Raw genomic sequence first — 15,431 nt, 5'->3', positions numbered from 1 at the left:
TGTGGGAAGCAGTTTTCTAACTAACTACTGAACTGAAAGACTGTTGGTATTTCATAGCAAGGGAGGAATGCGCGAGGAGCCGTCCTTGGATACAAAGCAGTATTTATATATTTATTTATATGGGCATATTTACCTCCAGCATAAAACAAAGTCTAAATAAGCCAAACGAACAAACAAACAAAAAAAAAGTGGGGAATCTGGAGACTCAGCACTCAAATTCAGCAAAATATAAATATAAATCAGAAAGAAAGGAGGGAAACCACGTTTGTTCCCCACAAATAAAAACCGATAATCAATAATACCTGCTAAGAATGCAACTCTACAAACTTGCTGGCAATATACAGTGATTAAAGCTGTGACAGCAACATTTAAACCAAACAAATTAGTGCTTTACTTTTGCTTTTTTTTTTTTTCTTTTTTCTTAATTCTTGCAGTGATGGCATAGTCTCTATTTACAGGCTTTAAGCTCTAACAGTAGGACAGAATGTTTGTGAATTTGCTTTAGAAACAAACTCCGAAACAGCCAAACTTTGACAAGCGGCCTCGTTTCCACACTTGTCTTCCTTCCTGCTAAGAATGTCTAGAGAGATGAAGCGTTTAGTTTCCAGCGGAAAGAGAGGATTTTTTCCCCCAAAATGTACGGCTGGAGACGTCGGCTCAGAGCTCCCTCCGTCCCGTGCAGGGAAAGGCCTGATTGTTAACTCTCTTGTTACTGATTGGGGATGGGGAACACATCTTCAGTTAGGGCAGAGACACCTTGGGGCGGGGGACTCTATGCAAACAGCCGTTTCTGCGGGCTTAGAGGCAATCCCGTGACCCTTTAACAAAATTACAATCCCCTTTTTGAGCTCGTTTCTGCCTTGCTGCGCAGCGGCTGGTGGAACTGGCGTACGCTTTGTGATACACATTAAAACAAAAGACGCTATTTGCGCTATAAGGCGCTAAAAAAAAAAAAAAAATGCATTCTGACTCCCTCTCCTCTTTTGAGACCAGGGATTGCTGTCAGCCCGGCGCTGCTCCGCTGCGAAACAGCTGTAGGTGGGTAGGGCTGGCCGTTGCACTCTTAAGATGTTGCCTCATCTCAGCTAACTGGCCACCATTTTGGGGGTGGTTTTTTGTTTTGTTTTTTTTTTTTTTTTTTTTTGAGGCACACGGCATTTTACACACGGGTGGGAAACCACCGTTCCCTCGTGCGGTGCTGTCAGCAGAAAAAAGGCACTAGAGATGCTTCCGTAGCCCTTAGGCACTTGGGTTGCGAGGGGCCCCGTAAACCCCCTGGCTAAGTGTCGCGGGGACGCCCGAGAGACTCCAGCTCATCTTGGGCCACCACTTCTAGCACAATTCTAGTGATTGATTGATTCCTTCCCCTCCAGGAACGGTTTTTCTCCGCAGCGGGGCGAGATGTACTCGTGGGTCTCGGCTGAGCTCAGCCGGGATGGGCAGCGAGGGGGTGGATTGGCGGTGGTGATGCAGGCAGTGCTGTCAGCTCTGACCTCACAAAATCGCCCGTTACCTCTTCAAGCGCTAAACGAGCGCACAGGCATTCAGCCCAGCTCGGCAATCCAAGGGAAAAGAGAAGGTCTGAGAAGGCTACGTCTTGGCTGCACAGACGTCGAAGAGCACGTGGCATCACTCACCTGGGTAAGGACTTGCCAGACCGGGCCACTGATTGCCAAGTGGAGAATAAAAGCTGCCAAAAAAAAGTAACTTCCCAGTTTAAGGCCAAGCAAAAAAAAAACCAAAACCTGAGGGCAGGTGGAAGGTAGAACGCTGAGCAGCCTCTCCAGAGAGCTACGTTGGAAGGTTTCCTTCCCAACTGCAGGCAGAAGCAGAGAATCCTGCTGAGCATGGAGCTGACCTGTTTGTGCGCAGGCGCTCCCAAGCCTTGGGACCTCTTGCTTTCCCGCTGAGCTCCCCAAAGTCGGGTAGTCCCCAGCTTCGCTCCTGCTTGGCTGCCCAGCAGTCCCCAGCTCACCCACCGGTTCCTGCCTGCCCAGGCTTCTAGGAACTGGAGAGTGTCACCAACGTATAGCTCAGCGTTTGCTGCCTGTAGGCATACGGTAGGAATGAAGACTTGACCTTGAAACCACCCTGCAAATAATAAAGCCGGGTCCTTTGGTGGCAGAGACGCCGACTGCTAGCGATGTCGCCAGGAATCGCAGGGCTACGGCTGCTTTGTTGGGACAGGCTCAGAAAGAAGTTCTGAGATGGGTGACAGGAGATAAAACTGCTCCCCAGACTGGTGGGGGGAAGGCCGCATAGGGTCCCACGAGATGCGCGCAGGAACCGCTTCTCTATCTGAATTAAAAACCCCGAAACCTCTTTGCAGCTTGTTTCTCCGGAGCAGCAGCGCCAGCCACGCGCTCCCCAGCGCTGGTAACGACACGGCTCGCAGCTGGCAAAGGGATTGCTGCATCTGTCCTTGCCGAAGGCAACAAAACGCAGCAGCCGGAGCCTGACACAGCTTCCCAAAGCCGATTTGGTTGGAGTTGCCTACGCCCGGTGCCGGGGCCACAAGGGGTAAGGTGAGCTCGTCTCTGAAGCCGGCTTTAGAGCGCGCTTCAGGTCTGCTGAGCGGCGTTTCCCCCTCACCGCCCTTCCCCAGCGGTGGCTGCTGTTTCTTTAGAGAAACGCGTCTCGGACGTAAGAACCTGGTGGTGGCTCGGCCTCCAGGAACGCGGACGTCTCCTCCTTTAGCAAGAGGTGCCGGAGCAGGACGGGGAGGAGGATGCGTGCGCTGGTCAAACATGTCCCAGCACCGCCGTAGCAGCCGAGCTTTCCCGTGGAGCTCAGCAGTGACCCCCCCCTTTGGTTTCCTATGTGAGACACACGTAGCTCAACAGGGACAGAATTAAGAGACCCATTTTTATACAGCTTAAAAAAAAAAAAAAAATTCAGTAGTTTAGCAAGTTAAGATCTTGTAACAGTAAGATACCCAAAATACACTCAACATAACTGCTTTCCGTGAACAGTGACAGCCAGAGCCCACAGTCGCTGCCATTTCCCCCTTTTCGTGGCAGACACCAGCCTCTCCGGTGCCTGGCAGAGATCCGTTAGCCGGGGGGTGCGGTGAAGCCACGTCACGCGTCCCCGGCGACCCAGCCTTCCTCTGCAGGGCGCACCGGGCTTTGCCAGCGGTTTCTGTGGCACATCTGGGCAGAGGTGGCTGCGTTGACTTGAGAGCCGACCAGGCAGCTCCACACACGCTGCTGCCAAATGAAAAAAAACCAAAACAAAACAAAAAAAACAAACCAAAACCCCCAATACGGGTCCCACGACACTTCATGCAGGTGACTCACGGTAATTTTTCTCCCATGGGTTGATGGCAAGTGTCCCCACGCATGGTCTGGCCTGGGCACAGCCTCAGCAGCAGCTTTAGTGGGGTTCTTGAGTTCATCCATCCAGACATGGATACGGTGAAAGTTAAGAGTACGGCGAGGAGGGGGACAGACAGGGCTAACGTTGAAGCTGCACCTTCTCTTGTTGTCCACAGAGGACAGTCCGTTTGCGGGTCCTGGGGGTCTCCGGGGCGGGGGGGTGTCTGTGGAGTGGGGCTGCGGGGGATGGCCCTGGGCCAACTAGAAGGAACAGCAACTCCAGTGTACGACTTCCAGTACGTCCAGGCACAGCCTTCCTTTCCAGGCCAAACTCCAGCGTTTCGCTCTTGGAAAGGGCTCCAGTGTTGAGCATTTCCAGTGTTGTGAAGAACCGATGTGGCGCGTCCGGGACCACTGGGCCAGTACGGGATGGAGCACCCATCCGCGCTCTGGGATGTGGCAGACCCGTCCACCTTCAGTCCAGTGTAATGTTTTAAAATCCAGTGTTGCGAGGGGAGGGAGAAGCGGCGGAGGACGCAAACGTCCCCATAAGGGAAGGAGAGAGACGTTTGGGGCGGCGTGGGATGGTGGGAGTCGGCGAGAGGTGAAGCCAGGAGGTACCACAGGGCTGGTCGTGTTCCTGCGGCTTAGGTCCGATGTTCTGCGTGTGCTGGGCTTCAGTGCCTGCGTCACCAGCCACAACCAAACCAGCCCCACGCCGGAGACGGGGGTAAGGTGGGGCTGGGGGCTAGCGGAGGAGGGTGTACAGGAGTCTCCCCAGTGTCACCAGTCCACCTCCTCTCTCCAACCAGAGGGCACTGGTGCTGCCAGGACTCACTCACAGAGCCAGTAAAACTGAAAATAATAGTCAGTGAAAAGGTGTCCCATCTGCTCGGGAGCAGTGCTGCAGTTGGCTCGGCCCTGCGAGAGAGCGAGAAAAAGAGCTTACAGACGGGCAGGACGAATGCTCTGAGGGGGGGAATGTGCATGAAATATGTGCTGGGGCAGGGAAAAATCATACCCCCGCTACCCAAGTAACTGGGGGAGGCAACAGCCAGGACGGAGAGGGCTGTGGAAGGCTCTCTGCACAACGTGGCCGCTAAACCTGCCGTGGTCCCACGGCTCTCCTTCTGCTCACCCCCAGACAAGGGCAAGGATGAAGGAGCTGCTGGTACTCACCGGCTGTGCTACTCTGAAGTGGTAGGTAAACTCCTGGAAAGACATCATCACCAGAGGCCAACGGTGCGTTGTTTCCTGGGGAGGAAAAAGGGAATAGCTGGGATGAGATCGGGGCTGAGCATCAGGGGATGTTCTCCCAGGGGATGTTCTCCCAGGGGATGATGTTCTCCAGGACTCCGGCAAGGAACCACACAACTCTGCGCTGTCGAGTGGAGGAGCAACCTCGCCAGCGTCAGCAAGGGAGAGGGGCAAGGAGGCACTCAGGGGTGAGAAGAGCCTCCGCACACGCAGACCTGCGAAACCCCCCCGAAGGGACGTCACGAGGCCGCCTCGGGGCAGCTGACAGCCTGGTCCTTTCCCCACAGTCCCGGGGCTCACGCGGAGGGGTCGGGTGGGATGATTTCATAGGAGCGATCACACGCGTCAGGTTTACAGACCCCTCCCTGCTGGGGTGGCAGGGATGTCTGAGGGTCACTGACGTTAGCCAGTGCAGAGTACGGCTACGTCTGGGCGTGAATTCCCTCCAGCAACTCCTGCGCTGCCCTCCAGGCTGCCGTAGTCCCTTCTGTAGAGCTCGGCGTTGTGCTGGGATGACACTTTGGATGTCTGGATTTTGTGAGCCGTACCCTCCCTCCCTACCTGCGCGTCTGTGGCGTCGGTGGAGCTGTTCGTGCTCGCGGCATCCTGGCAAGGGTCGCTGGAGACAAGGCCACAAAGGGAGATGGACACAGCGGAGGAGGAGCTGGGGAGACAAGACACAGTAAGACCCCGGACGGGAGCAGCCTCCGCCGTCTCTTCCCCAGGTCAGGCAGGAGACAGCGCAGCCGTGTGGCACAGTATCCAGCCGACTTCAGGGGTACCGAAACACCTCAGAGATGAACCCTGCCCACTCACTTCATCTCCAGGGTCAGGTTGGTGTTGACTGCTGTGAGCTGGTTGACGGGGATGCGGTAGGTGAAGTTTCCAGTCCTAGGGACACAGACCGAGCGTTAGACCTCAGCACAGCATTTCAGGCGGCTGTGAGATGGCCGGGACACGACCCAAAGTCTCTGTTGGGCTGAGACTTCGGAGGGGAGGGCTTCCCAGGCTAGTTCCCGAGGATGAGCTCATCACCAAACGCAATCTTCCTGCACTCAGAGCCTCAGCTCCTCTACCCAAGGAGCAGCACGCGCTGCCTTGGGATGATGGCAGAAAGCTGCCCAAAGCTCCAGGAGCTGCCCATCTGCCGCTGCCCCCGGAGCTCCCACAGTGCTGCCGCCACCGAAGTGCTGCAGCCGGCGTTGCCTCGCTCACCTGCACGCGTCGGCGGCCGCGCAGTACTGGGACTGGATGGCCATATTGATCTCCACGATCCGGATGGAATACAGCGCTGGGCTTGGCCCTGCGGGTGGGAGAACAGGTTATTTAGGAACAGCAAAGGGATGGCAGCTGGGGTACCCTGAGCGAGATGGGCTAGAAGGGATGCCTGGCACTGAGACCACCTTTCCTCATCACCCTGCCAACAGAGAGGGGGTCAGATTGCTGCAGGACTGCGCTGACACCATGTCCAGGCACAGAGAGCCAGAAGAAGGGGTGCCCCAGACCGTGCCAATGGCCGGTCATCGACACTCCTCTCTCTGTGCTGCCAGCCTGACTGAATCCGTGCATTTCCTCCTCTAGAGCTCACTTAGAAATGGCTGAGCAAGCCGAGATGGGGGGTAAGAACGGAGATGCCGGTACAGCAGCCTCAGAAGGGAACTAGCAACTGGCTAATACGGCCAGAAAGCGCGGGGCAGCACGAGGGAGGAAAGGCAGGGCTGGAGGCTGAATCTGGCTGTACTGGGAGAGCTGGGGGCCAAACAAGCTGCAGGATGGGGACAGAGCGAGAGCTGTGCGGGACAGACGAGACCCGGCTGGTTGAGGATACCCCAGGAGAGAACCCAGGGTCACGGTGCCGCTGCAGGGAGGGAAGGAGATAAGGGTTCACCTACCATCCGTGCCGGGATCCTCCGTGCGGGGCCACTCGCTCACCGGCTGCTTGACGCTGCGCTGCTGCCGGGCTTGCCCCAGCGGGGAGTTGCTGCGGGAGAGCGAGAGGTTGGAGATGTACTTGGATTTGCCCTGGATGTGGGTGAAGGGGGAGGAGGGGCTGGCATTGGGGCTGCCGAAGCTCTGAGACCTGTCAGGTGTCTTTGGCCACTTGGTGTAGGAGGTCGCTTTCCCAGTGATGCCCCTGGATTTGGCTTTGATATTTGTCACTGGCAGGAGTGAGGTCTGACTTTGGTCTGGGAAGAAAAGGGAGAGAAAGGTGATGCTGAGAGGCAGAGGGAGGCTGGCAGCACTCCCGACCTCCAAGGCCAGTGCAGAGAGACCAGCCACCAGCTCCGGCTTCATCCTGTCCCCGCGTCACCTCCCCAATTCCCCCCTGTGAGCCGCTGAGGCTTCCCAGCCTCTGTGCCTGAAGGGGCTGGCAGGATCCTCGCAGCACAGGGAAGCTAGAGCAGGCTGCGGGGACAAAGTGGGGGCGCAGCCCTGTGCTCGGGGTTTAAGGCAAGGTTAAGGCACGACTCCGGGGGCGTTAGGGCTCTGCGGTGACTGCCCGAGGTGCTGTTCCTCCTGCAACAGCGACGATGATGGAGCAAGCGAGCTTGCAAAAGCCCTGCTTGGGCAACCAAGGGGCAGCACGCCTCCCGGCCTGCCAGAGCCCTGCTCGGAGCAAACAGAGGAATGAGGTCAGACTGCAAGGTACCGCTGCTCGGGCACGCTGGCCAGCCCGGCGTAGCCTCTCGTGATTTGTGCTGGCAAAGCAGGCAGCTCCAAAGACCTTCCAGCCCCCAGTGACCCCTGGCAGCACGATCACGGGTGTCTGAACCAGGAGCGGGTCTCAAATCGGACAGCGGGTGCGGAGGAAACCGGGCACATTTTGAAGGACAGGCTGTGCCTCCTTTTCATAACGTGCAGAGGAAGGACAGGAGGTGAGGGGGGGGCTGGGGATCTGAGGTGATGCAATGGTGGGACAGACACACCTCGGCGTTGTTCCAGCACCTCCTGGGTGCCTGGGCTGGTACTTACCTGTCCGGTTAGCGGCATGAGTGGGGCTGGTCTCAGAGAGGGCGACCGAGGAGACGTTGGTGGGAGCAGCAGAACAGCACGTGGAGAAACACGGTGGGCTGAAGCAGGCTAGCACGCTGTGACCTGGTGAGCCCAAGACTAAGTCATGCGTGTCCTCTGTGACTGCAGGGCAAACAGCAGGAACACGTGGAGTAAGTCAAGGGGAGAGGCATCTAACAGGAGCCCAAGTGCCCCCGGCATCCCTTCCACAGAACGAGAGCCCCAGGACCTCCCAACACAGAGACAGCACATTGCCAGCAAGCCCCTGACACAGAGGAGCGGCCACGTTCATCACCCTGCACCACAACCCACCATCGTACACGTCTGCCAGGCCCTCTGCCACGCCGCGACCTACCGTGGTGCGCGGGGGTCCCGCCACTGGCTCCGTCCGACGCAGCTGTGGATCGCACCATCTGCGTTTTATCAAAGTTCTGGCTTGACCTGAAACGCAGGAAAACACGGGTGAGAACCTCTCCCGCAGGGTACAACTGCGTCACTTGTACGTGAAGAGAGAAGCGGCTGCAGCAGCGAGTGGGGTGATGGGACCAGGCACACGGAGCGAGAGCAGACGTGGAGAGCGCAAGGGTGAGGGGGAGCAAAGGCTGGAGTGATCTGGGAAAGGAAAGGCAGGAGAGAGGCACGCAAGCCATGAAAACAGCAAGGAGAGCTAGGAAATGCCACAGCAGATCGCGTGGCGGTCCCACGTCTGGCAGGGGTGTCCCAGCTGGTTCAGAGGACACCGGCAACGCTCCCTCGGTGCTCACTGTGGAACAGGGTGTACACAGTGGATTTATTTCCAACAGTGATCTCTGCGGTGGATTTATGTGCTCTGGTCCCATAACGGGCTCCAAGCACTCCCCTTTCCCCAAGGGAGGTGCCCTTTATCTCTTGGAGCCAGACCATTCCTCATCTTGTTTTTCCAGAAACACACACGATCCCACCCAGATTCATCCCACGTAATTTCAGTTGTTTCACTGAAGCTACTAAGGTCTGAGCTGAGGACACCGCAGGCATCTCCCGAAGGAAAGGCAGATGCGAAAGGGGAGGAACCGCTGCCGGGTGCTGGTTTTCTCCCACATCTGCACAGAAGCCCAAAGCAACACCACTTCTGGGCACCAGCTGCTGCCTACGGAGGTATGGGATAAACCAAGGCTCTCGCCTTCACGCACTGTAGCTGCCCATCAAGCAGAATTTCTTTTACCGAGCTCCTAACAAAGATATTCAAGATTTTACTTGTCCAGAGCCTGCCCAGGCGGAGGAGCAGTTCAGTTTTATCCAGCCCACATTTTGCTTGTCCTGTACCTTTGTCTTGCCTGTCCCCTTAGCGCTGCTCAAGGTTTCTCAAAGATAAACGGAGCTTTCGGTCGTTTAGAGAAATCAAAATACCACTTTGTCACCTGCAAGGCTTATCTTATTACGCGTGTTTCTTTTTCTGGTGAAGGAAGACGCAAGGCCGGTCTCCTGGAGGGAATGTGGGCACCAGCCTCTGGAGCTCGCCTTCATCCCAGCCAAAAACCTTCTATCCCTCGCGTTCCTCAACACTTCCCATGCGTGGCTTTTCCTTGCATCCCACAAGCAATTACTTCTTTAATAGCTACCTGCGAATCACTTTGATGTGGAGTTCTTGAAAGAACAAATTAATTGTCCTGCTCTTGACGCGGTGTTTCGTTCAAAGGGTGCCGATGGGAAGGGAAGGATCGTGCAGCAGCCCCGCAGATCCCGTTAACCGAGGGGCTTTGCAGGTCTGCACCTAACGCGTAACTCAGCCAGCCTTCCCTGTGTCAGTACCTTTCCGAACATTCCCAGCGGCGATGGCTCATAAAAAGAAATAATTTAGGTTTGGGTTTTTTTTCCTGTCCTGTACTTGAGAGCGACCCTCCACAATAAAGTTACTCACATAAAGAGAAGGTCGGAACAGCTTTTTGGTTAATTCCTCAAAGCCTTCATCAGTTTTACACACTCCCTCCACTCCTTTCGAACTGTCTGCTCCTGCTCTACCCATAGTATGTAATTTCTTTATTTAGCCTTTGATTAATTGGTTTTTCAATCTCCTAATCCTCATTTCCCCTTCCTGACAGGGTCCATAATCTTTCCTCCTGGAGTCCCACTTGCTGAAGTATATTCATATCTCTTTTTTGCTTTCAATTTTGCTTAAGATTCTTGGTCTTGTGGGCTGCAGATGGAAGAGGAGGAATTGAGAGTAGCGATGCAGCAATTAAATAACAGTATAATGAAACAGTAACATACCGTGGACATAGAGCGACCGGAACCCCAGGACCCCTGTGCCGAAAGAGGGCCAGGAGACAGGCAGTGGGCACAGCAAAAGAGCTACGGGGCAGCGAAGGGAGATGGGAAGAAAAGGCAGGTCGGTAGAAGATGAGGAGGATGGCGGGGGACAAAAGAGGATACGGAAGATAATGGAAATGAAAAGACAAGAACGGGAAAATTAAAGACAAAGTGGAAAGAAAATGGGTTGGATGAAAGGTTGTAACCAGAACGGGAGGGAGAGAAACAGGCCAGGGGAAAGAGAGAGAGAAAAAGAGACTCATTATCCGGTAACGCGAGCTCCCGAAGGGGTGAAGTGTGCCAGAACCGAATGCCCAGCACAGGCTGCCCGTGCGCCGGGCGGGGGCCGTTCCCTCGGGGCTCTCTCCGCTCTGGGGACACTTTGCAGAGGAGGACCCTTGCCCAGTACAGACTGGTCCAGCCCCGCTGCAGTCAGTGGGACGATGCTCTGTTAGTCCAGCTGAAGAGGCATCCAAAGAACGTTCAGACCGGTCACGAGGGGGTACGTGAGCAGCCAAACACCAGGATATTGCCTTTTTCTTCTCTGTTCCTCACTTCTTGCTCGAGATAATTTAACTGACATCGGAGTTGGGCGTGCGGACGCGTTTGGTAGGCTTTACAGCTTGACCCACTGGAACCGTGGTCAATAACCCCGCAGCGGCCGCTTTTTGTATTTCGGACTCCCCCAGTCGCCACATCCCTCCCGCAGAGCCCAGAAGCACCTACCCATCGATATCCACGAGGTCCTCTTCACTGCGCAAGCTCAGCACGTAGAGCGTGGACATGGACACCACACTGGAAAGACACAGAGAGGTACGGGCTGAGGACGGGCACGGGGCAAGGGACACGCCGTGGCACTGATCTGCTGCTGAGGGATTTCAGACCGTGAAAGGAGCCGTAGGGCCACAGCCCCTCGCTGCACACCCCACGGATGGTGTGGGCCACACCGGCGAGCCGGAGAGACCTTCTCACCTGAATGCCATGATGATGACCAGGGCAATGATGGTGCCCTGCAGGAAGCGCTGGCTGATGCAGGCCTGTTCCGGGACAACCGACGGTGACTGCAAGGGAAAAAACCCCGGATCGGCTCAGAACTCCTTACGTACGGATCTCACCCAGCCCATCCCAAGCTCTCGTCCCGCTTCCCTGCAAGCCCTGACCCTTTGCAGAGCAGAAGCCGGATAACATCTTCATTAAGCATGGACAAGAAGGAAGGAGAGATCATGGAAATGGGAGCAGACAGGGGTTCTCCCTCTGCAGCATGTATAAGAAAACACACGAGGACCACACAGATGACGATTCCCAGACAAACCACCTCCATCTGCACAGCGCCGATCCTTTGGGAGCGGGTCCCTTACCTTGCTGGCTACTTTGTGGGGCCTCTTTTTGTGGGGCACGCTTCCCGCGCGGCTGAACTGGCTTCCTGTTTGGCTGCAAGGAGAAAGGGGGAATGGAGCTGAGCTGCGCAGGGAGCAGCAATTCCCAGGCAAAAAATGTGATTCTCTGCTTGGGGAGGAAACCGCGTGGCATGACAGTCACGTATCCTTGTCACTCGAGTTGTGGGTAGGTGCAGTGCTGGTCCGGAGCCTGAGTTCTGCCCCAAAACCTGCATAAGCTGCCCAGGGTCAGCATGATGATTTTGGAAGCAGGAGAAACTCTTTGCCCTGAGAAAGCCACTCATTTACTCTAGGGAAACACAGAGACAATTTCCTAGTGGGATTTTTTTGGGGGGCTGGTCTGAGAGCAGGAGGTTGGTACGTGTGTGCCAGACCTGTCTCACCAATCTCAGCTCCTTGAATCTACCCCAGGGCAAATGACAACCGCCAACACCCCACCACTCCTGCCCATCTCCCCTTTCCCAAACCGAGCTGTCACTCAGAGCTGCCAGGGATCAAAAGGAGAGATCCCTTCTGGCTCCTGTGCCCTCAGCATGCCCGTACCTGAACGCCCCAGAGCTCACGGTTGACTTCATGCTGTCCAGCCGCTTGAGCTTGGCCAGCTTGTGACTCCACCTCTCCAGCTCATCAATGCGGGTCTCCAGGTTGTCTGTCAGTTTGCACAGCTCCTTCACGGCTCCCACGTTCTCCATGAAGATGCGTTCCTGCAGGGGAACAGGCTGAGTGGCCTGGCAAGTGGAGGCACCCCTGCTCCCCTGCCCTGGACCTGGCCGCTCTTGACTGCTCTCCCATGCCCTCCACCCCAGGGGAAAGGTGACACAACACCCAGCGCTGCGGGCAGGGAATCACCCAACATGGCACATCTAGATCTCTACAGCCCCTGGATGCAAGAACAAGAGATATTCTCTTTGAACCCAACCAAAACAATAAATGTCAGCACAGGATCCCGGAGAACTCTCCTGCTGGTGCTAACCCAGAGTCTTTCTCAGTCACAAAGGACAGACACAAAGTCTTCACCTCCAATCAGGAGCCCGCATATTGCTGTTGGTGCTGTGGCATCACCCCTACCCCTTTCCCTGCCCCTCCCCAGCCCTCCAAGTCTGCCTCTCACTCTACAGCACAAGCTCTGGGAGTTCTGCAGCTCCAGTGTCACCCAACAGCTAGAGCAGCCCACCCAGCTTGCCGTGACAGGCTGTTCTGCAGCGTGCACCGGCTCCCGTTGGAGGGCTGACGCTGGGCTGCGGCCCGTGGAGGAGGCAAGGGGATGGCAACGGCCTGGCCATGTGCAGGTGGGACGGAAAAGGTCACGGTCATAGCTACTGCTAGCTGGTGATGTAACTAGCAGGGATCTAGGCTTCCCCAAAGGAGAAACAAGGCACTAAGGTCAGTCCTGGCCATTCCTGCTCCGGACAGAGCGATGCAGGAGAGAGCTGGCAGCTCTGGGGGCTGTCCCCTCGGTGTGTGCTATGGGAGGCTGTCCCCTCAACGGCCAGAGCAGCAAACGGGCTGCTGCAGGTTACAGAAAGGTCAGGCAGCCGGGTGCTCCGGGTTATCCTGACATAACCACCTTATCTTATCTAGAAGGGAGAGATTATGACTAAGAGCCTCCCTACAGGCAGCTGCCAACAAGGAGCCCTTCCTGAGGGAGATGCTGCCAACTTTCACCAACATCAGGCTAGTTCCTCCCCGCTGATGTCTGCCATCCACCCAGGGCTGCTCCTGACATCTGAAAGACCAGCCAGGTCTGAAACTCATATGGGTGGTGTTGGCCTAGAAGCATTTCCCGGGCATCACAGTTTCCCCTTCTTCCATTTCCAGCTCCACCACTCCCTTGAGCCAGGTTCAACAGCCTCCCCCAGGCTCCCTGGCCCCTCCTGCCTGCCACCAACCTTGTTCACCACCAGGAAGTTCTCAAGGGTCTTCCCATTGGAAAAAACCAGGTCCCCAGTGTCCTTCACAGCTTCGGGGAGGATCTCCTTTACCTCTTGAGCAATGACGCCTGCGTGGAAACAGCACAGTGGGTCAAGGTGGTCTGGGCAGGGCTCCTCCTGCTACAGCTTTTTCTCTGGCCCATGCGGTTGTTGGCAGGAACCCTGTTCACTGCAGAGGACACAAGGGCTGTCCTGCCCTCACCCCGGCCCGTACAGGGCCAGGCAGAGCTCGTTGGAGGCCCCATGGTCTGGCCAGCCCATACAGGCTCAGCAACAGCAGAACAGAGGCTGTTCAGACAAGGCTGGTTCCCAGATTACGTGGACAGGGGTATTGGCATCACCCCGCTGTAGCGTGCACCCATGCCCAGGCTCCCTGTGTACCCCTGGAGAGAGGTGGGTACTTGGAGAAGCTTGGCACCACAAACAAAATGCCACTGTGGGTTGCAGAACGCGAGGTCCAACGCTGCAGACGCAAACGGGTCACCGTGGTGTGACGTAGGGCGCGTACCTGTCTCAGAGGTGTTGTCAATGCCCACCGTGGCCGCAAATTCGGGCTTGTAGTTGTAGTGTACTAGCCGCATACGGGAGATCCTCTTCAGCTGCTCTGTGGTGTCCACCTGGGACAAAACAGACACATGCAGCTCCTAAGCGGGGTGCTGCTTCTTAAGTTCCCATGACTCTGGCCCCAAGCAGCAACACCCACTACGGCTCACGGTAATCCCTTTGCGAGACAGCGCTTCAGGAGACAGCCCCGAACCCTGCTCAGCTCAGTCGTGAGGACAAACAGCATTTGCACTGGGGTAAACCTCCAGCTCCTTGGGTGGCGAAGCCAGGAGGAGATGGAGTCCCATTGCACAACCAAGCACAGGGCAGAGGCAGTTCTCATAAAATGAGATGTGACTGTACCTAGCTTTTCTGGACAGGCACATCCAGCTGAGAAGACTTCCGAGCAGAGCCGAGCCTCTCAGCCAGGCTCTGGCAAGCCCCGGTGTGCTATCTGACGTACTTGCCTCTTTCCAGGTTTGTAACACCTGGATTTGCTAGTTTTGGCTAACCGTGGAAGAGTCAATATTGCCTAAGACACGGTGGGCGGGCTGTGTTTGGGACAGACAGGGATGGACAGACTTCTAAGGCACTTCCCGTCTGGTCAACAGGAGCTCGGGGTGCCCATAAGGACTGTGTCAAAATCAGCAGCTGAAACAGGCTCCGGGACACTCACACGTTCTGCGGTGCCTCTTCAGATCCCCCATCACCCCAAACCTCCCCTGGTTTGCCTGGCTCTTACCTCCTGGATGTCCTCCTTCACTCGGACATCTGAAGGGTGCATCAGCGAACCCATGACCTTCACATTGCCATGGACCACGAGGGCTTCATCGGGGCGGTCCGTGTTGATGCCAACCCGGCCGTGGTGAAAAACAGTATCAGGGAGCTGTGCCCGCTGCCAGAGGACATCGCTGTCGCTCTCAAACTGGCCAGGGTTGGAGGCCTGGAGAGACGGGAAAGTGGGGATTGAAAAGCAGCAGTAGCAAAACCAAGGAGACAAACGTGGCACTGCTGAGCAGAGGCACTTGATGGTTGGACTTGATGATCTTAGAGGTCTTTTCCAACCCTTAAAGATTCTATGAGATGTAGACAGAGCGAGGATGTCGGGAGAGCCCCACAGACCCATCGCTCCACGCAGGCATCAGAGGGACTATATAGCAGGAGATGCCACGAGCAACAGATGGACGTCAGACAGCCCCAAGCTGCTGCGGTGGCCTGGACAGTGCCAGGCACCATACTGCAGCACCATGCCCGTTAGTTTGAGTGGGAAACAGCCACGAAACAAAGCTTGGCATAAGCAGAAGCACCCTGATGGCGCAGCGCTGTCCTTGCTCCACAGAAGGGAAACGGGGACAGGGAAGATCTCAGCTGAAACTGGGGCACGTTCATCTCGGTAGCCTGAGAAGTGGGAGGGGGGCTTTTGGGATGAACAGTCCAGGTGAGAAGATCCTGGTGCGGATGCCCTCTCCAGTCTGCAGCGCACTGAATTACAGCCTCGGGAAGACCTCGGGGCTGAGCCGTGGCAGCCCCAGCTTCGCAGGAGGGACAGCAGGGAGCTGGACAGGCAGGGCAGAGCCGGCGCAGGACAAGCAAGGCCACGGAGGTGCGAGACAGAGCTTCGCAGCAGCACAAGGCGAAGTGGCGGGGATCTACTGCCAGCCCTGGGAACAGATCCCAGCCTGCCCTTA

General features: G+C 56.3%; 1 protein-coding gene across 6 annotated transcripts in view; it reads right to left on the bottom strand.

Moving 5' to 3' along the window:
• Positions 1-87: 87 nt before the first annotated feature.
• Positions 88-15,431, bottom strand: part of MYRF (myelin regulatory factor) — a 63,039-nt gene continuing 47,695 nt past the window's right edge. For 5 of the 6 annotated variants that reach the window (XM_075755510.1, XM_075755514.1, XM_075755511.1 and 2 more), the window contains 15 exons: positions 14,486-14,686; positions 13,709-13,817; positions 13,159-13,268; positions 11,813-11,973; positions 11,231-11,303; positions 10,845-10,933; positions 10,599-10,667; positions 7,942-8,027; positions 7,548-7,709; positions 6,467-6,760; positions 5,790-5,877; positions 5,391-5,465; positions 5,136-5,238; positions 4,497-4,571; positions 88-4,238 (listed from right to left, as the gene is read on the bottom strand). In XM_075755510.1, coding sequence (XP_075611625.1) covers positions 4,152-4,238; positions 4,497-4,571; positions 5,136-5,238; positions 5,391-5,465; positions 5,790-5,877; positions 6,467-6,760; positions 7,548-7,709; positions 7,942-8,027; positions 10,599-10,667; positions 10,845-10,933; positions 11,231-11,303; positions 11,813-11,973; positions 13,159-13,268; positions 13,709-13,817; positions 14,486-14,686 — 1,782 coding nt within the window. In that variant the 3' untranslated portion in view covers positions 88-4,151. The remainder of the gene's footprint in view (positions 4,239-4,496; positions 4,572-5,135; positions 5,239-5,390; positions 5,466-5,789; positions 5,878-6,466; positions 6,761-7,547; positions 7,710-7,941; positions 8,028-10,598; positions 10,668-10,844; positions 10,934-11,230; positions 11,304-11,812; positions 11,974-13,158; positions 13,269-13,708; positions 13,818-14,485; positions 14,687-15,431) is intronic. The other variant, XM_075755512.1, reaches the window with a different exon arrangement.

Source organism: Balearica regulorum, chromosome 5, assembly GCF_011004875.1.
Source record: "Balearica regulorum gibbericeps isolate bBalReg1 chromosome 5, bBalReg1.pri, whole genome shotgun sequence".
NCBI lineage: Eukaryota > Metazoa > Chordata > Aves > Gruiformes > Gruidae > Balearica > Balearica regulorum.
This window is presented reverse-complemented; position numbering and strand designations above follow the sequence as displayed.